The sequence below is a fragment of the Euleptes europaea genome, chromosome 3, assembly GCF_029931775.1.
Source record: "Euleptes europaea isolate rEulEur1 chromosome 3, rEulEur1.hap1, whole genome shotgun sequence".
Lineage (NCBI taxonomy): Eukaryota > Metazoa > Chordata > Lepidosauria > Squamata > Sphaerodactylidae > Euleptes > Euleptes europaea.
Genome location: NC_079314.1, coordinates 118,566,192 through 118,587,654, shown reverse-complemented (window position 1 = coordinate 118,587,654; position 21,463 = coordinate 118,566,192). Strand labels below are relative to the sequence as shown.

General features: G+C 46.9%; 1 protein-coding gene and 1 long non-coding RNA gene across 2 annotated transcripts in view; one reads left to right on the top strand and one right to left on the bottom strand.

Annotated features, from left to right (window-relative positions):
* PLXNA4 (plexin A4) overlaps positions 1–21,463 on the top strand; it is a 587,111-nt gene that overhangs the window by 384,973 nt on the left and 180,675 nt on the right. The window contains exon 5 of the mRNA XM_056845760.1: positions 2,584–2,684. Coding sequence (XP_056701738.1) covers positions 2,584–2,684 — 101 coding nt within the window. The remainder of the gene's footprint in view (positions 1–2,583; positions 2,685–21,463) is intronic.
* LOC130474227 (uncharacterized) overlaps positions 1–21,463 on the bottom strand; it is a 263,869-nt gene that overhangs the window by 225,246 nt on the left and 17,160 nt on the right. The gene's annotated exons all lie outside the window — the stretch shown is intronic.

Sequence of the window (21,463 nt, the reverse complement as noted above, 5' to 3'; positions counted from 1 at the left end):
TAACCTTGACTCCAAAGTCAAGTTGCTTTCCTCTCCGTCTTCCCTGTGGCACCGCAGGGAAATCGGAGGAGAAGCCGTGTCTTGAAGTCATGCAACTCGATTCTTGGAAATGTCATTGTTTGTAGGGGAGGGCTGATGGGTGGACACCTCCCGCTTGGTCAGAGAATGGCCCTGGGTTCTCCCACTTTCCAGCAACAGGAAGGGCTTTCTGGATTTGAGTCGCAAGCCAAAGAAAGACAGGTGGGTCTGTTCATCATATATAATATTTGCCTTCATAAAAGGAGAAGGTAATTGCTTGGCGGACTCTGATCGGGAGAACCGGGTTTGATGCCCCAATTCTCCATAAGAGCGGCGGAGGCTAATATGGTGAACTGGATTTGTTCCCCCGCTTCTACACATGAAGCCAGCTGGGTGACCTTGGGCTAGTCACAGCTCTCTCAGCCCACCTACCTCACAGGGTGTCTGTTGTGGGGAGGGGAAGGTGATTGTAAGCCAGTTTGATTCTTCCTTAAGTGGTACAGAAAGCCGGCATGTAAAAACCAACTCCTCCTCCTCCTCCTTCTTCTAATTGAATGAGCTTTGCCAAACTCCATGTAAGATCAGGAGAGCTCATCAAATTACAATTCATCTCTTGACTCATCAAATTACAATTCATCTCTTGAACCGAGATCAGTTCCCCTCGAGAAAATGGCTGCTTTGGAGGGTAGAGTATATGGCATTTATATTCTGTTGAGGTCCCCTCCAAACCTCGCCCTTCCAAGGCTCCACTCGAAAACGTCCAGGAATTTCCTAACCTGTTGTTGGCAGCCCTGTTTGAAACAAAATCACCCTCTTTCCTTTTTTTGTCCACTTCGAGCATTGATTTGTGTGCGGATAATTGCTTTTATTACATTGATATCCCACCTGTGGATATCTGGGGACCACGGGTTCTTCTTTGCTTTCCTGCCCCTGCATAGAGGCCTTGGGCTTGTTTGGTGGTCTCCCACCCAAGTCCTAACCAGGGCTGACCCTGCTTAGCTTCCAAGGTCTGATGAGGTCAGGCTAGCCTAGTCCATCCAGATCAGGGCAGAGACAAACAGGTGGTTTTTCGTTGCATTCCTCTGCGTAGCAACCCTGGAGTTCCTTGGTGGTCTGCCATCCAAGTATTAACCAGGGCTGACCCTGCTTAGCTTCCGAGGTCTGATGAACCAGGTCAGGATCAACTATTTGCCAATGTGATGAGAAATAAAAATTTACTTCCCATAAAAGATTTCACACAGAGCAGAAACGTTATAAAATAATTCCAGTTCCCTCTCAGTCATTACCAAGGATAAAAGTTAATTAAGAACAGAGGTCCTTCTTGATTGTTCCCTTCCTGATCCACCAGGGCCGAAATCTGGTCTTTTCCCACCTATGATACCTCTGGTCTTTCCTTCTTGAAGCAGTCGCACTGACCCATTTTTGAAAGCTTTGTGAAGCTATATTATTCAAAAGGGTTTTCGATCAAGGATAAATTTGTACACTATTTTGTCTTTTCAGGAGGACATCGTATTTATGGGTTTTTATCTGACCTGTCTTTGACGTTTATGTTTTTTAATGATTGTACAGAGTGCTGTGTTAGTTTTTTGTAAGCCACCTTGAGCCTCTCTTGAAGGCGAAAAAGATGACATAGATGTATTTTAATAAATATAAATGGCATTTCACTAATGAATTAGCACAGCCGGTACTCAGCAGTACCGTTCTATCCTGGGATGGCTTTCATCCATTGTAAACGGATGGTTCAGGTCCACTGGAAAAGAACTGGGGGTGACAGCCCCACTGTATATACTGCCTCACTGGGACCAACGCTTCTCCATCAAATTGGTGATGGAAAGAGCTGTCAATTCGCCATGACTTATGGTGGCCCCGTAGGGTTTCCAAGATGAGCACAGATAGGTTTGCCATTGCCTGCCTCTGCGTAGCAACACTGGACTCCCTTGGTGGTCTCCCATCCAACTTTCAAGTACTAACCCAGCCTAGCTTCCGAAATCTGACAAGATTGGGCTAGCCTTGGCCATCTAGGTCAGGGTGGGCAAGAAACACCCTGCATGTATAGAAGATATAATAGCTATCACTGGCTATTGGTGGTGGTGAGTGCCATCAAGTTACAGCTGAATTAGGGCAGTCCCGTAGGGTTTTCAAGGCAACAGAAGGTGGTTTGTCATTGCCTGCCTCTATGTAGCAACCCTGGACTTCCTTTATTGGTATGGTATGCCAATAAAGGTATTGAAATTGAAATTGCCTTCCTTGGTGGTCTCTCATTAAAGTACTAACCTGGGCCAACCCTGCGTAGCTTCGAGACCTGAAAATTTGGGCTAGCCTGGACTCTCCATCAGGCTGCAACCTACCAAATTTGAGTAGCTGCATGACTTTCCGGACAACAGCCATGGCCCAAATCCTCCTGCATTTCTTTTTAACTCCCTAGAAAGATGAGGTTGAGCTAGTTCAGGGGCAAGACCTTGGCCCTATTGCTTTGCAGAGAGGGGTTCGATTGGGGTCTGGATTCCTACAGGACTGTCTAGGACTGCGCATAAACCCTGACCTCTCTTCCTTTCTCACCCGCAGCTCACCAGAGTGCCAGTGGAGTCGTGCGAACAGTACAAGAGCTGCAGCGAATGCCTGGGCTCTGGGGACCCCCACTGTGGATGGTGTGTACTCCACAACACGTAAGTGCTGCTGTTGGGAATGGAGACAGAGGGAGGCGGCTGCTTCTTCCCACTTCAGTTCTCTCACTGTCAGGTGCAATAGACTATACTACTGTACTATACTGCACCACACCACACCACATCGTACCGTACCATACCCTGTGTGTGTGTGTTAAGTGCCGTCAAGTCGCTTCCGATTCCTGGCGACCCTATGAATCAAAGTCCTCCAGAATGTCCTATCTTTGACAGCCTTGCTCAGATCTTGCAAACTGAGGGCTGTGGCTTCCTTTACTGAGCCAATCCATCTCTTGTTGGGTCTTCCTCTTTTCCTGCTGCCCTCAACTTTCCCTAGCATGACTGTCTTTTCCAGTGACTCTTGTCTTCTCATAATGTGACCAAAATATGATAGCCTCAGTTTAGTCATTTTAGCTTCTATGGTCAGTTCAGGCTTGATTTGATCTAGAACCCACTGATTTGTTTTTGGTTTTTTGGGCAGTCCACGGTATCCGTAGCACTCCCTTCCAACACCACATTTCAAAGGAATTTATTTTCTTCCTATCAGCTTTCTTCAATATCCAGCTTTCACACCCATACATAGTAATAGGGAATATGATGGCATGAATTAACTTGACCTTGGTGGCCAGAGACACATCCTTACCCTGCAGAATCTTTTCTACTCCTTGACGGCTGCCCTTCCTAGTCTCAACCTCCTTCTGATTTCTTGGCTGCAGTCTCCCTTTTGGTTGATGGTGGAGCCAAGGAATAGAAAGACTTCAACAATTTCAATTTCCTCATTGTCAACCGTAACATAACATAACATAACATAACATAACATAACATAACATAACTTAACTTAACTTAACTTAACTTAACTTAACATAACATTCCACACTACACTATATTAATACTATACTATACCACACCACACCACACTAATTACTAATACTATACTATACTACTGTGTTTAGCTTGCTGAAACTGGGATCCTGCTATGTAATGTTTGCATCGTTTCTTTTTTTATTTTATTTTATTTTTTTGTATAAAAGGGTACAGAAAAAGAGGGATGGGAAACAGGGGTAGAGCATATTTCATCATCCGGGTCCCGACTTGATCCAAACTTAACAGAAGAGAAAAAAACTAATATCAAAGCTTGTAACTTTCGTCTAAAACATTAAAACTTCTTAAAACTCACTAAAGCGTAATACATCCCCCAGACCTCAATGTGATTTAATCTTCAAGGAAATTAATACTCTAACTTCTGTTGTTTAAGCTAAACGTTTAAGACAATAGAAACATCCTGAATCTCACTAAGCAGGTTTATAAGTCATTGGTATCTTAATGCATGTGTGTGTGTATGTGTGTGTGTGTGTGTGTTTAGTGCCGTCAAGTTGCTTCTGACTCATGGCAACCCTGTGAATGAAAGTCCTCCAAAATGCCCTATCTTTGACAGCCTTGCTCAGGTCATGCAAATTGAGGGCTGTGGCTTCCTTTATTGAGTCAAACCATCTCTTGTTGGGTCTTCCTCTTTTCCTGCTGCCCTCAACTTTTCCTAGCATGACTCTTTTCCAGTGACTCTTGTCGTTTCATGATGTGACCAAAATACAATACAAAATACAATCTTAATACAAATACAATCTTAATGTATAGAATAATTCATTTGTCAAGTGAATAATAACCATAAAAGAGTTGCCATTTAATCACAAATTCGTCTATTGCTTTCTTGTTAATCAGGTGGGTTAGCCTAGCCATCAAAGCAAAATCCGAAAGTTTAAATGTTTGCATCATTTCATATGTCATGTTGATACCTAGGCTTTGCTTTCAGACTTAGGCTTTGCTTTGGACTATAAATAATGTAAATAAATAGGTTCAAATATGGTTCACCAGATTAGAGTCCGCCACTGTTAACCACTATACTATGGCTGGCCAGAAGAGCAATTTGTAGCATCGTGTGTGTGTGTAAAGTGCCATCAAGTCGCAGCCGACTTATAGTAACCCTTGGTGGGGTTTTCATGGCCAGTGATTAAGCCGAGATTGTTTGCCATTGCTTTCCTCGGCAGAGTCTTCCTTGGAGGTCTCCCAAGTATTGACCCTGCTTAGCTTCCAAGATCTGATGAGATCGGGCTAGACTATGCCACCTTTCCTTAGTAGGGGCTGTGGCTCAGTGGTAGAGCATCTGTTTGGCATGCAGAAGGTCCCAGGTTCAATCCCTGGCATTTCCAGTTAAAGGGGCTAGGCAAGTAGGTGATGTGAAAGACCTCCGCCCGAGACCCTGGAGAGCCGCTGCTGGTCTGAGTAGTCAAAACTGACTTTGATGGACCAAGGGTCTGATTCAGTATAAAGCAGCTTCATGTGTTCAGTAACATCTTACCTGGGCTGCCACCAGTTAATGCCAAAGCAAGGAGAGGGGGCCTTTGATGAACTGGGGGAGAGGGGAAGCTTTGCCTGACTGGCGGTGGGGAGGGGGGGAAGTGCCTGTACCAAGAGAGCCCCCTCCCCTTTCCGATCCCCCCTCCGCACATGTTAGGATGCTGACTGTCTTCTCTTTCCAAGGGGCGTCCTGCCATGCGTGGGCGCATTGATTTCTGTGACACTTCTCTCCTAACCTTACAGGGGGAAATTTGATTCTGTGCGCACAGGGAGAGGTGAAGAAGCAGCCTGAGAAGACGTGGGGGGGGGGAGAGAAAAGAAAAAAACACCCCAAATGTTGAAATGATCGAATCTTATTATATAACGCTTACACATTCACGTCTGTATGTAAAAAAAAAAAATCACGTATATTGTTCAGGCATCACAATATTAACATGCTAAACAGTGGTTACAAAGGATGTTTTAAATACAGACACTGCAATTACACAAAATAATAATATAAATGTAAACGTAAAACAGTTTAACAGCTGTGACCTTGTTCCAATTAGCTGCATCTGACAACAGTCTTGTTTCTCTCTTCTTAACAAGTAGCTAGGTTCAAGACTTGTTTTGTCAAAAAAACTTCATCGGAAGTCTTGCAGTAAGCTTACGGGACCTCGGAGACTACTGCCAAAAATTTAAATGGTATCTCTTGACTCTCAAAGTCACTCTTCTAGGTTATTCCGCCATTCCCTCTTGTAGAGTCGCTAGCGCACATCTGCCTTCCTTTCCCGTCGGGCTTATGGTGCAACATGCTCAGCTGATACCATTTAAATTTTTGGGCAGCAGTCTCCAACTTCCCGTGAGCTTAGTGCAAGATTTCCAATGAAGTTTTTTTTGACAAAACAAGTCTTGAACTTGGGTACTTGTTAAGAAGGGAGCATCAAGATTGTTGTCAGATAACGGCTAATTGGAACAAGGTCACGGCTGTTAAACTGTTTTGACATTTTGACACCAGTTTATATTATTATTTTGTGTAATTGCAGCGCCTGTATTTAAAACATCTTTTGTAACCACTGTTTAATGTCTCGATGCCTGAACAATATATGTGATTTTCATTACTTTACATACAGAGGTGAACGTGTAAGCATTATATAATAATATTTGATCATTTCAATATTTGGGGTATTTTTTTTCTTTTCTTTTCTACATTGGATTGTTACCATTACCCTTCCCCTGCATGTTTATATTGAAAAGAAGGGGGGCATTTAGCTATTTCATAGTTTCAGTATAACGGAAGTTAGACCCGCTTCTAGGGTTGCAAATCTCCAGGTACTATCTGGAGATCTCCTGTTATTACACCTGATCTCCAGCTGATATAGATCAGTTCACCTGGAGAAAATGGCTGCTTTGGCAATTGGACTCTATGGCATTGAAGTCCCTCTCCTCCGAAACCCCTCCCTCCTCAGGCTCCGCCCCCATAAACCTTCCGCCGGTACTGAAGAGGGACCTGGCAACCCTACCCACTTTTATGCTTGGTAATTAGCAGCGCATTCCCGGCTGAAGTGCCCCGCATATTTTTTAAATTTCTTCATGCTGAACCGTCGCTGCGAAGCTGGCGCATACCTGCTTCGCATTTCTTAAGAGCCCTTTTAACGCGACCTTTTGTATTTTCTCCGCCCCCACATTGAAGCATTTACTGAGGGAACCGTGAAAAATCACTTCCTTGGCTCAGCTATGCAAACGACCATTGCTAATGGCTATGCAAACGAAGGAACTAAGGAGCAGGCGAGTGGGGGTGTGGAATTTGTTTGACTTTCTCCTCTTGCATCGGGACCCTGAATAGTCATATTAAAGGGCGGATTTAAAAAAGCAGCTTTGAGCGAGCATCAAAATCGACCCTGCATAAATGGCCAATGTCTTGTCTAAGAAATGTTGTTTACATATCTATATTACGTTATGTATATTGTATTGTCCTTTTGTGTTTTGTTTTGTATTGTGATTATATATTTTATAACATAAAAAATACTTTAAAAAGAAAAGGAGGCATTGATAAAGAGGGGGGCATCGATTAGGTTTTACATGGTGAGGAGGGGAATTGGGAATAGCAGGTCACCAGAGTTTGGCTTTGCTCGGTCATTCTCTTGAATGACTGAGTGGTGTAGTGGTTAGGAGCAGTGGTTTGGAGCGGTAGACTCTGATCTAGAGAACTGGGTTCGATTCCCCTCTCCTCCACATGAGTGGTGGAGGCTAATCTGGTGAACCGGGTTGGTTTCCCCACTCCTACACACGAAGCCAGCTGGGTGACCTTGGGCTAGTCACAGCTCTCTCTGCCCCACACACCTCACAGGGTGTCTTTTGTGGGGAGGGAACGGGAAGGTGATTGTAAGCTGGTTTGAGTCTCCCTTAAGTGGTAGAGAAAGTCAGCATATAAAAACCAACTCTTCTTCTGCAGTAGAACGGCTCGATTCGATTCCATCAGCACCAGCAAGATTTTCAGGGGATAAGCTTTCAGGAGTCAAAGCTTCCTTTGTCATCTGCCAAAGCGTGTTCACTCTCAAATTCTTATACTCCAAAAATCTTGTTGGTGCTACTGGACTCGAATCTAGCTGTTCAAGAGGCAAGGAATTCTTTGGAGTGCGCAAACTGGAAATGTTGCCGATTGGCCATATTTTGCAGAAGGAGAGGAAAAACAGAACCTGCTGAAGAGTTTTGCGGTGACTGTGGCTCAGTGGTAGAGCATCTGCTCAGCATGCAGAAGGTCCCAGGTTCAATCCCCGGCGTCTCCAGTTAAAGGAACTAGGCAAGTAGGTGATGTGAAAGAACTCAGCCTGAGACCCTGGAGAGCCACCACCGGTCTGAGTAGACAGTACTGACTTTGATGGACCAAGGGTCTGATTCAGTAGAAGGCAGCTTCATGTGTTCGTGTGTCTCCTCCTCCTCCTCCTCCTCTTCTTCCTCCTCCACCACCTCCTCTTCTGCTCATGACCTGAGTTCAATCCTGATGGAAATCGGTTTCAGGTACCCAGCTCAAGGTTGACTCAGCTTTCCATCCTTCTGAGGTCAGTAAAATGTGTACCCAGCTTGCTGGGGGTAAAGTGTAGATGACTGGGGAAGGCAGTAGCAAACCACCCTGTAAACAGAGTCTGCCTAGTAAACGTTGGGATGTGACGGCACCCCATGGGTCAGTAATGACCCGGTGCTTGCACAGGGGACTGCCTTTCCCTTTACTCAACAACTGTCCTGACTTGGATGGCCAAGGCTAGCCCAAGCTTGCCAGATCTCAGAAGCTAAGCAGGGTTGGCCTTGGTTAGTATTTGGATAGGAGAACAGCAAGAAAGTCCAGGGTCCCTAAGCAGAGGCAAGCTATGGCAAATGACCTCTGAACATCTCTTGCCTTGACCTGGATGGCCCAGGGTAGCCTGATCTTGCCAGATCTCAGAAGTTAAGCAGAGCTGGCCTTGGTTATTACTTGGAAGGAAGACCACCAATGAAGTCCAGGTTTTCCATGAAAGAATAGGCAGTATAGGCAATGGCAAACTACGTCTGTACATTTCTTTGGCTGAAAACCCTTCCTTGGTGGTCTCCCTTCCAAGTACTGACCCTGCTTAGTTTCCGACATCTGACTAGATCAAGCTATATCACGTTGCCTCCTTTCCCAAAGATGATTTACTGGAGATACATGAAAACTTGAAATGGAGTTTTAGGGTCAGTACAGGAGCGTTGTATAGCGGTTGGAACTTGGTAGACCCAAGTTTGAATCCCTGCTCAACAAGGGAATTTCTTGGGTGACCTTGAACCAATCACTTTTATCTCTGCCTAACCTACCTCATGAGCACAAAGGGTAGGTATAGCCCAACCTTGTTGGGTCTCAAAAGCTTAGGAGGGTTAGTACTTGGATGGGAGACCTCCGAGGCAGACTCTGCAGAGGGAGGCAATGGCAAACCACCTCTGCTTCTCACTTGCCTTGAAAGCCCCTTGCTGGGTCTCCATAAGTTGGAAGTTAAGCAGGGTCAGTTCTTGGATGGGAGACCACCAAGGAAGGCTCTGCAGAGGAAGGCAACGGCAAACCACCTCTGCTTCTCCCTTGCCTTGAAAGACCCTTGCTGGAGTCGCCAAAAGTCGCTTGCAACTTGATGGCTCTTATGTATGTATGTAACCTACCTCACAGGGTTGTCGTCAGGGCAAAATGGAGGAGAGGAGTACTGTGCACGCCATCCTGAGCTTCTTAGAGGAAGGGGCAGAAGGAAAAATGTGATAGACGGAAAGACGGCGCAGGTGGCTGAACGCTGCTTCTCAACAGCTCCTGAATAGCCGAGGAACCCTGAGGCACTGTGTGAAGAAGGTTGTGCACGGGAGGACAGTGTGCGCGCACACCTGCCTGATCCGTGCATGGAAAAAGAGAGAGGAGCATCCGTAAAGGTGCAGAGCCATTTTTATTACAAGAACGAGGGGGCCTGGTTTATCCTCCTCAGCAGACCTGTCAGGCAACCGAGGCTGTCAGAAATGATGAAAATTCACGGAGAAAGTATAATCGGAAGTCGACATGACCCTACCCTGGGGAGAACTCCTTCGGTGTGCCATTTTCTCTTATTGGCAGACCGTCGGCAGGCACAGAGAAGCCGGATAATGCCGGGGAAGGGGAAAGAACGTAACTCCCTGGAAACTGAGATGGGGATTTTCTCCCCCTACAATTCATCCATCCATCATAACACCACTGATCTTGCGCCGGAGACTGGCGCTGTCAGCAGAAAGAGCCTGACAGGCTATGCATTATTATCCCGGTCATCCATAAAAATGGGAAATAACGGCAGACGTGGCTCCCCCGTGACCTCAGGAGGGCATCTGGGAAGGATGGGAAGGGAAGGGTTGTTCTCCGACCATCGCTGTTCTACTGGCTCAGGTTTGAAGAAGAAGAGTGGTTTTTTATACCCCGATTTTCTTTACCTTTAAGGAGTCTCAAACCGGCTTACAATCACCTTCCCTTCCTCTCCCCACAATAGACACCTAGTGAGGAAGGTGGGGATGAGAGAGTTCAGAGAGAACTGTGACTAGCCCAAGGTCACCTAACAGGCTTCATGTGGAGAAGTGGGGAATCAAACACGGTTCTCCAGAGTAGAATCTGCCACTCATGTGGAGGAGTGGGGAATCAAACACGGTTCTTCAGATTTGAGTCCAATGCTCATGTGGAGGAGTGGGGAATCGAACGTGGTTCTCCAGATTAGAGTCCACCACCCCTAACCACTACGCCACGCTGGCTCTCATTCCATTGAGCCATTCAATGAGGCAGGAGATGGGGGTGGGTGTCACATGTCACGATTACTTGGCAACCACTTTTACCTGAGCCCAGGCGAAAGGTAAGCCTCTTGGCATAGCGAACACATGAACACATGAATCTGCCTTATACTGAATCTGACCCTTGGACCATCAAAGTCAGTACTGTCTACTCTGACTGGTAGCAGCTCTCCAGGGTCTCAGGCTGAGGTCTTTCACATCACCTGTTTGCCTAGTCCCTTTAACTGGAGAGGCCGGAGATTGAACCTGAGACTTTCTGCATGCCTAGCAGATACTCTGCCACTGTGCCCACGGCCCCTCTCAATGGCTCTTCAGGGTCTCAGGCTGAGGTCTTTCACATCACCTGTTTGCCTAGTCCCTTTAACTGTAGATGCCGGGGATAGAACCTGGGACCTTCTGCATGCCAAGCAGATGATCTACAAACTGAGCCATGGCCCCTCCCCATATTCACAGGCTCCATCAAATAGAGCATCTCCATACCTCTAAGAGCAAGAGCTGAGTCCAGGAGCACCTTGAAGCTCCCTTCATCAGATACAAATTGGAATGGAGCTCACCACCTCCCTAGGTAGCTGATTCCACTGTCAAACAACTCTTACTGTAAAAAAATTTTTCCTAATATCCATCCGGTACTTTTCCTCCTGCAATTTAAACCCACTATTGCGAGTCCTATCCTCTGCTGCCGACAGGAACAGCTCCCTGCCCTCCTCTAAGCAACAGCCCTTCAAATCCTTAAAGAGAGCAATCTTGTGTCCCCTCAACCTCCTCTTCTCCAGACTAAACCTTCCCAGATCCCTCAGCCTTTCCCCTGATCATCCTCGTCGCTCTCCTCTGCACCCGCTCGATTCAGCCCACATCCTTTTTGAAGGGAGGCCTCCAGAACTGCACACAATACTCCAGGTGCGGCCAGACCAATGCTGTGTGCCGCGGGACTATGACATCTTGCAATTTTGATGTGATGCCTCTGTTGATGCACCCCAAGATCGCCTTAGCTTTTTTTGTCGCTGCATCACACTGGCTGCTCATATTTAACTCACGGTCCACCCCAAGATCTTGTTCGCACACACTGCTGTGTCTAGTAAATTTCCCTCCAAATCTCAATTCACACTGCTGATCACATTAGAGATTACGCAGGAGGGAAGGTTTTCATTCTCTCCCTTTCAACTTTCTGTCCCTTGCCGCTGCCTCGGAACGTCTGGCCTCAGACCGTAACTTGATCCTGTCCTGATCGATCGACCTTTTCTTGGTCCAAGTCTTGCGAATCGCTAAGCGGGGGTCTCAGGTAACCCTAGCTGCCTTCAGAGGCTGTGATAAAATCAGGCTCTTTGAAAAAGCCCTCCCCCCCCTTCTCTCCCCCTTGACGTTTGAGACGCTAAGACTTGTTTTGTGTCTTGCGATTTCTTCGGCAGACTCAGAGGCTCCTTTAATTTGGCAGGCTGGTGTTGGGAGCCCTTTTGGCAAGGAGGCTCGGGCGAAACACACTTTTTGATCTTATCCAGTACCTTAACCCAACTTCTCCGGTATTTTGGAAGGTAGCATTGTAGGGTTACGCCGAGGAACATTCCCCTTACCTTTGGGCCTGAGAAGTTATTGAAATTCTTCTTAGAATGAAAGAGTTGGAAGGGGCCTCATGTGTGTAAAGTGCTGTTAACTGCCCTATGAGGAGCAGCTGAAACGCTTAGGGCTGTTTAGCTTGGAAAGAAGGCGGTTAAGGGGAGACATGATAGAGATCTATAAAATTATGCATGGTGAGGAGAGAGTGGACAGGGAGAAGCTTTCCCCCCTCTCCCATAGTAGAAGAAGAGGAGTTGGTTTTTATATGCCAACTTTCTCTACCACTTAAGGGAGAATCAAACTGGCTTACAATCACCTTCCCTTCCCCTCCCTACAAAAGACACCCTGTGAGGTAGGTGGGGCTGAGACAGCTGTGACTTGGCCAAGGCCAATCAGCTGGCTTCATGTGGAGGAGTGGGGAAACCAACCCGGTTCACCCGATTAGCGTCCGCCACTCATGTGGAGGAGTGGGGGAATCAAACCCGATTCTCGGGATCAGAGTCCTCCGCTCCAAACCACCGCTCTTAACCACTACACCACTCTGACTGCAGTACTGCCGATTACCACTCTGTGCCACGGGGCTCTTCAAGTGGTTCAGTACAAGTCACTAAATACAAGCCAGAAACAGATGGCTAACGCCGAAAGATGGTTGAATACGGTCATTCCCTTTTGTAAAATAGGTGTGACAAATGGATTAGGGCCATCCCTTATACTTCTACGGCACAATGTGACTCCTTTTCTCCCTTCCAAAAAAAGCATACTAACTATTGCCCTTTTCTGACTCTGAGACCCTTGTTTTCCTCCCTACGGCAAGCCTGATAGAAGCTTGCTGAGACCCCCTCCAACTTACCTTCCAAAACATCTGACCAGATGTGGTCCCTGATGCTTCCTGGCCAGCTTGTGACGGACAAAGGTCATGAAAATGCGAAGAATCCATAAAACATGATGGAGAGGTGGTAACCCTCTCCTCTTAATGCCGATTCCGTAAGACGCCGGGATCCGCAGCGGGACGGGAGAGGGCAAGACGTCTTGGCAGGCCAATGGGCTCAGCAAAGGTGATGGAGAATGGGGGGGGGGGATGTTAGCATCCTGGTTGCCGTGGCAACAGCATCAGTGGAGCGCTCCATGGGATGACCTGAGGGGCAGCAAATCCCCTTCCCCGGTTCCCCTTCTCCTCCCCCTGGCCTCTAGCAAGGTCCATCCTCTTCTCTGGAGAACCATTAACTTTAGTTATGGAGTCTCACACTTAATATTATATCGATCCCGGTGGCATCGGGGAGAAGGCTAGCACGCTTTCCTTCCGACCCAGAAGAATATTTTTTCTCCTTCTTTCCCCCCTTGGGAGAGAGGGATTTCCATTTTTTTTTTAAATAAATGTTGGAAGGGGAAGGGGAAACGGGGAGGGTGGAAAGCAATTATCGTCAACTGCACCATCACATGCCCCCGGTGATGAAGTTTTGTAGGGCAGGATTGTGGCCCTGACATAATTACGACAGCATTAACATGATTTAAGCTACGGGGAGATCAATAGCTGAGTCGAGCCCAAAAGGAAAGCCGAGGAGTTGCATTACTATATCTTTAAAGATCAGGAATAGTGACTTGTCTCTTTGGGGGTCAGGGCCGTTTCGCAGCTCCAACGTCTCTCAGCAAAATGGGTGAGGATTCACTGCCTTGGCTATAATTTTGCAGGAGATGGTCCTGTAGGACAGACACGGGGAGGTCTCATTGCCCCCCCCCCCCCGCAAGGATTTTGTCTGCTTTTGGGAAGTGACAGGGACGTGATGAAAAGAAGGGCAGGACAAACTTTGGTCCGGGATCCCAGGTCATTTATGCATGGGAGTTTGACCTGAGGTTCGTTGCTTGGCTGGATCCACACTTCCCTGTTGGGAATCTCTGCACCAGCAGTCTCCAAGCTCAAATCAAGTCCCCGCCCCTTTAAATGCTGCTTTGTAATTGGCTCACTTCGCAGTGCTTACTGTGAGAGAAAATCCCCCCCCCAAAAAAAAATCCCAATTGCCGCATAAAAAAGCATTTTAAGAACCAAAACCAAAACCCGGAGTGATCTGAAAGAAAGGGGCGGGGGGAGAAATCCAAGCCTCGGTTTCAAAAGACTTTCTTTTGCTCAGAAAGAGCTCCAAGGAAGCAGGAAGCATTTGAATCCCCACTTTTTCACATGAGCGGCAGGTGCCAATCTGTGGACTGGGTTTGATTCCCCCACTCCTATACATGAAGCCAGTTGGGTGACCTTGGGCTAGTCACACTCTCTTAGGAGGGGCTTGGAGAGTGTGACTAGCTCAAGGTCACCCAGCTGGCTTCATGTGGACAAGTGGGGAAACAAATCCAGTTTGTTGTGGGGAGAGGAAGGGAAGGTGACTGTAAGCCGGTTTGATTCTTCCTTAAGTGGTAGAGAAAGCCGGCATATAAAAACAACCTTCCTTCTTTCTTTCTTTCTTTCTTTCTTTCTTTCTTTCTTTCTTTCTCTTTCTTTCTTTCTTTCTTTCTTTCTTTCTTTCTTTCTTTCTTCTTTCTTTCTTTCTTTCTTCTTTCTTTCTTTCTTTCTTTCTTTCTTTCTTTCTTTCTTTCCTTTCTTTCTTTCTTTCTTTCTTTCTTTCTTTCTTCCTTCCTTCCTTCCATTCCTTCCTTCCTTCCTTCTCCTTCCTTCTGCTTTTCCTCCCTCTCTTCTCCATGTTCTCCCTCCCTCCCCTTCTGCACAGGCACTGCCCGGCTGGGCTGCAGAGAGGTGTGAGCAACGGGCAGCCTTCCCCCCGCCCCCCATACACCTCTTCTGGACTAAGATAGGAAACCCATTCCGGGCAGCCAGTCTCCAAGTCGCGTGCAAATTAAATCAGCGGAAGCCGAGCACCCGGCCCAGGCGCAAAAGCCGGCTTCTAAATTGAAATGTGCTTGCTTGGGATTGTCCGTCGGTGTCAGGAGTGATTCTTTCCAGGGCTCCGGTTGTGTGAATTAATTTCTGCAGAACTTAATCGCCCTCTTGCCCCCTCCCAACTCCCCCCCACACATACACTTTCCTTCCTTCTAATTTTCCACTTGGCTGGGGATTCTCCGGTTTGGGCTTAGAGGAGGTCCACGCCAGCTGTGCCACCAGAGTGGATAATCTCATTGGAACCATTGAGTTGAATAATAGCACCTTTGCCGTGCGTGCTGCACCATATTCAAATAATTCTCTTTGTGCCCTGCGTTGTGGGGCCAGACTGGGCCAAAGTTGGGCCTGCCGTCGGCAAGGGGACTGGCACTTCTGGCGGGCATGGCCCTCTGCTTATGCAGCTTGGCGGAGGAGTGTCAGCTTTGCATGCGCCAGGTGCAGGAACCGATTTCTGGCATCTCCAGCAACACGAGGTTCCATCCAGTGGCGCTGCGGAAGACCTCGAAGGAGCACTGCCCCTTGGAGTAGGCGGCAGCAGAGTGCGGGTTTATGCCGGCGATCTCATGTTGGGCACTTGGGGTTCGATAAACAGTTGGGTTGTTGCTTTAAAATACATAGAAGAGAAAAGATCAGATCATAAAAAGAAAGACAAATCCTGTCTTTTTGTCTCCTTTGCTATTCTTTTTCTTTCTTCCTCTCATTTTATTTCCTTCTTTTCCCCCTGGCATTTTCTTCTCTTTTTCCTTTCCTTTCCTTTCCTTTCCCTCCCTCCCTCCCTCCCTCCTTAAGTGGTAGAGAAAGCCGGCATATAAAAACAATCTTTCTTTCTTTCTTTCTTTCTTTCTTTCTTTCTTTCTTTCTTTCTTTCTTTCTTTCTTTCTTTCTTTCTTTCTTTCTTTCTTTCTTTCTTTCTTTCTTTCTTTCTTTCTTCCTTCCTTCCTTCCTTCCTTCCTTCCTTCCTTCCTTCCTTTCTTCCTTCCTTCCTTCCTTCCTTCCTTCCTTCCTTCCTTCCTTCCTTCCTTCCTTCCTTCCTTCCTTCCTTCCTTCCTTCCTTCGTCTCAGTTTGTCTGTTACCTTGAAAATCTTGTGGGGGTCACCATTAGGGTTTCCAGGCCCCTCTTCGCCTCTGGCACGAGGTTTTTGGGGCAGAGCCTGAGGAGGGCGGGGTTTGGGGAGGGGGAGGGACTTCAGTGCCATAGAGTCCAATTGCCAAAGCGGCCATTTTCTCCAGGGGAACTGGTCTCTATCACCTGGAGATCAGTTGTAATAGAGGCAGATCTCCAGCTAGTACCTGGAGGCTTAGAAAAACAGTACAGTAATTCCTGTACTGTTTTTCTAAACCTTTTGGTACATTCCTGTACTGTTTTTCTAAACCTTTTGGTACTTTCCTGTACTGTTTTTCTAAACCTTTTGGTACTTTCCTGTACTGTTTTTCTAAACCTTTTGGTACATTCCTGTACTGTTTTTCTAAACCTTTTGGTACAAGTACAGAGGTGCCGTTTTTCTCCCCAGTACCTGGAGGCTGGCAACCCTAGTCACCATAAGTCATCTGTGCCTTGATAGCACTGTAGACACACAATGTGGTGCTTGATGCTGTACATCAGGGGTCTCCAGCATGGTGCCCATGGGCACCATGGTGTCTGCCGACACTCTCTCTGGCACCTGCCAAGTGTTTTTAGGGAGTGAGTGGAGCCAGGCAGGCTTCTGATTGACTGAGATTGGATTGACTGTGCAGATTTTTTTTTAAAAAAACACTGCTTTGGCAGCAGCTGCCACCACAGCACAAGGATCTCCACTGTGTGACTGAAGTTCGGCCATGGTAATCATGGCAACTGCCCTAGGAGGAGCAGTTAAAACGCTTAGGGCTGTTTAGCTTGGAAAGGTGGTTAAGGGGAGACATCCTAGAGGTCTATAAAATTATGCCTGGTATACTAGAATGGGGGGGTCATCTGCTGAAGCTGGAGAATGAGAGATTCAGAACAGATAAAATGAAGTATTTCTTCACACAACACATCATTAAATAGTGGAACTCCCTGCCCCAGGATGTGGTGATGGCTGCCAACTTGGAAGGCTTTAAGAGGGGAGCAGGCATGATCTTGGAGGAGAGGAATATCCATGGCTACTAGTCAAAGTGTCTACTAGTCATGATGCATATCTATTCTCTCTAGTAGAGGAGCAGGCCCATTATATTAGGTTCTGTGAAACACAGGCAGGGACAATGCTGCTGCAATCGCCTTGTTTGTGGGATTCCTGGAGGCACCTGGTTGGCCACCGTGTGAACAGACTACTGGACTTGATGGGTCTTGGTCTGATCCAGCATTGCCTTTCTTATGTTCTTCCCTCTGTAGAAACGACCTTGTGGTATGCCATCAAACAAATAGGGGGTCATTTTACCTTCACATACAGGTTATAATTATGGGCAGCAATAATTTGTGTGGCCCAGGCTAGCCTGATCTCGTCAGATCTCAGAAGCTAAGCAGGGTCAGCCCTGGTTAGTATTTGGATGGGAGACCACCAGGGAAATCCAGGGTTGCTGTGCAGAGGAAGGCACTGGCAAACCACCTCTGTTAGTCTCTTGCCATGGAAACCCCAAAAAGGGGTCGCCATAAGTCGGCTGCGACTTGAAGGCACTTTACACACACGACATTTAGAGCCCCGTGGCGCAGAGTCTTCCACAGATTGAGATGTGTTCCTCAGCAGGACACTTGCAAATTACCCTTGCCGTCACACAGTGCTTTTCTTCTTCCAAATGTCATGGTGACATACAGGGAAAGGGGTGTGTGTGTCCTTCTGTACCACTGACCAGGACCCAGGCTGAGGGCTGATTCCTTCCCTTCCCCACCACATCTCAGACAACAGTTTCCCAATTCTTCTGTGGACAAAGACGACCAGGGATTTGCATGTCAGACACTTCAGGCTTGAATGAACAAGAGAGATAGAGGGAGGGAGGGGGTTGAGCATCAGCTCCTTTCCCTGTAAAAGACATAGAAGTACCTTCCCTCCGTGGGGGGGGGGGGACGGGACCAGAAATTATTATTAATTTCAGAGGCAGTTAAAGGGAATGGCCAGAGCCTCAAAGACTGGTTGCCCTGTTTTCCCTTGCCACCTAAAACAAGCTCATCATTATTAATTTGCTTTATTTCTTTAAAACATTGATTGGTCAAAATATTGTTGAAGGCTTTCACGGTCAGAGTTCATTGGTCCTTGTGGGTTATCCGGGCTGTGTAACCATAGAATACCAAGACCACAGTTACACAGCCCGGATAACCCACAAGAACCATTGATTGGTCAGTTGATTGATCAAGCATTTATTAGCTGCCTTTCTGTCTTGCGGAACTCAAAGTGGTTTACGATGTACCCCACCGTGGTGTAGTGGTTAAGAGTGGTGGTTTGGAGCGGTGGACTCTGATCTGGAGTACCGGGTTTGATTCCCCACTCCTCCACATGAGCGGTGAACTCTGAGCTGGAGAACTGGGTTCGATTCCCCACTTCTCCACATAAAGCTAGCTGGGTGACCTTGGCTTGTCACAGCTCTCTTAGAGCTCTCTCAGACCCACCTAGCTCACCGGGTGTCTGTTGTGGGGAGGGGAAGGTGATTGTAAGCCAGTTTGATTGTCCCTTAAGTGGTAGAGAAAATTGGCATATAAAAACCAACTCTTCTTCTTCTTCTTCTTCTTCTTCTTCTTCTTCTTCTTCTTCTTCTTCTTCTTCTTCAATGAGTTTTAAAAAAACTACATAGCAGACCACAATGGAAAATCTTGATTCGGACTGCCAGTAAATAAAAACTAAATTAGTCAAATGCAGTCCTAAATAAAAATAAAATGCATTCCCAACTTGGCGGGGGGGGGGGAGGTATTTTCAGAACTAAACCTCTCAATTTATAGGGCAGACTAGAAAATCTCTTGCATCCTCCCCTCCCCTTCTCCTCTGGGATACGATGCATGTATGTGGGTTCTTATAAAACCACTGCCAATGAAGGGGGCGCCCCACCTGGGGACAGAGATAACAGGGTGGCAGCAAGTAAGGGGAGGGGATCCAGGTTCTGCTGCATGAGCGGTTGATTGATCAGGGCGCAGTTCGGATTCTATTAGCATGCATTAGAATAGATTAGCAGCCGGAGCAATTAGCATCCTGTCCCTTGCTTGGCAAAGTAACCAGGGTCGGCAGCCAAGCGGGGAAACTGGAGAGAGGTGCCAGACCTTAGGAACCACTGCTTTGAACACATGAAGATGCCCTATATGGAATGAGGCTGTTGGTCTATTAAGGTCGGTATTGTCTACTCGGACTGGCAGCAGCTCTCCAGGGTCTCAAGTGGAGGTCTTTCACTTCACCTACTTGCCTAGTCCCTTTAACTGGAGATACTGGGGATTGAACCTGGGACCTTTTGCATGCCAAACAGATGTTGTACAGCTGAGCCACAGTTCCTTCCCATGGGCACTCGAGTTTGCATTTTTTCCCCCTGGCTCAAGAGATTGAGCCAATCAAGAGATTGAGCCAGAAGGGATGTGTTTGTGTGAGTGTAAACCACTGTCAGGTCGCAGCTGACTTATGGTGACCCCACTGGGCTTTCAAGGCAAGAGGCTACCCGAGGTGGTTATGCCATTGCCTGCCTCTGCTTAGCTATCCTGGTCTTCCTTGACGGTCTCCCATCCAAGTACTAACCAGGGCTGACCCTGCTTTGATTCTGAGATCTGCAAAAGCCTACAGTAGTACCTCTCATCAAAAAGTATTATTAAATATCATCGTGGGTTTCTGGCAAAACTCTTTAAATTACAAAAAATTAAATAACGTGTTGTCAATTCACCAGGTCAACTTCCAAAATGAACATATGCTTACAAAACATAAGAACATAAGAAAGGCCCTGCTGGATCAGACCAAGGCCCATCAAGTCCAGCAGTCTGTTCACACAGTGGCCAGCCAGGTGCCTCTAGGAAGCCCACAAACAAGACAACTGCAGCACCACCATCCTGCCTGTGTTCCACCGCACCCAAAATAATAGGCATGCTCCTCTGATACTAGAGAGAATAGGTATGCAGCATGACTAGTATCCATTCTAACTAACAGCCATGAATACCTCTCTCCTCCATGAATATGTCCACTCCCCTCTTAAAGCCCTCACAAGCTGGCAGCAATTTCAACAAATTCAAATTCAAGTCAAACAAATTCAAGTTACAAGTTGATATTCAAAATACAGTTATCCAACAATTTCAGGTTGTAAATTCAACAAGTAGTGTTCAAATGTACACATTCAGATTATCAGTTCTACAAATCAAATTTCAAACAAATTCAGGTTATAAATTCCACAGGTAATGTTCAATGTAATTAGCCTCGCGGGTGAGGAAATCTCCTTCAGAAGCCTGGAGGTGTCAGCAGCTGTTGAAGCTGGTTCTTTTTAGCTGGAGGAATATGGATGGGATTGGTGAGCCCCGTCTTTTAAACAACCCTTATGCTTTATCCAAATTAACCCACTGAATGGTGATGGACAGATGGTTGTGTGGTTGGATGGTTGGTCAGACCAAGTCAGCTCTGATTACATGACCCCTACCTCCAAACTACCTCCATAGTTGGGGCCCTAACAAAACAGGTTAAAAAAAAAGATAGAAAAATGGGAGAAAGCACAGAGACGTGCCTCTGAGCAAAGGCGAATAGCCTAACCCGAAAAAGCCGAATAATTATTCAGCAATTTCAGGAACTGTCTATTCGGCTTTGGGGAGATCCCCAGGTTTTGGCATTCAGTAAACCCAAAACGCAGAGCCCTGTGGCCCAGTGGTAAGCTGCAGTACTACAGTTCAAGCTCTGCTCACAACCTGGGTTCAATCCCGAAGTTGGTTTCAGGGAGCCAGCTCAAGGTTGACTCAGCCTCCCATCCTTCTGAGGTCGGTAAAATGAGTACCCAGCTTGCTGGGGGTAAAGGGAAGATGACTGGGGAAGGCACTGGCAAACCACCCCGTAAACAGAGTCTGCCTAGTAAACGTCGGGATGTGATGTCACCCCATGGGTCAGGAATAACCCAGTGCTTGCACAGGGCACCTTTACCTTAAACCCAAAACCCGAATATTGCCAAAACAGCTTCCGGGTTTATTTTTGGTTGGGGTTTAACAATATGCACAACCCTACTCAGAGGTAGAGCATCTGCTTGGCATGCAGAAAGCCCTTGGTTCAATCCCTGGCACCTCCAGTTTAAAGAATCTAGCAGTAGGTGAGGTGAAAGACCTATTCATAAGTCCCTGGAGAGCTGCTGCCCATCTGAGTAGACAATACTGACCGTGATGGACCAAGAGTCTGATGCAGTATAAGGCAGCTTCGTGTGTTCAAGCCTGTCCAGTACTTTGATCCTAGGATAGGCAATGCCTCTGTCTGCCTCTCTGCTTCTACATTGTGCCTTTCGGACAGAAATGAAAAGCAAACCATCTGAAATCATTCCATTTATGGCAGAGGGTTGAGAGTTTTTTCCTCTGTGTGTTTTTGGGTGGGTGGCCCGCGGCTAGGGGATCTGGAGGAATTCACTTACATTACGGCAGAAAGCTTGAAGGTCAACGGTATCCACGTCTCGACATTTATGGTGTTCCTATCCTTCGGGCCCTGGGGATAGGCTTGGAAATGTCAAAACATTGCTGGAAGTGACCTTAAACTTTACACGCCGGTGTATCCGGGGCTCTCTGAAAATCCCCCTTTTTCCTCTAGGAAAATTGCTCGCACCCTGTGGAAAGAAGGGCAAATTTCA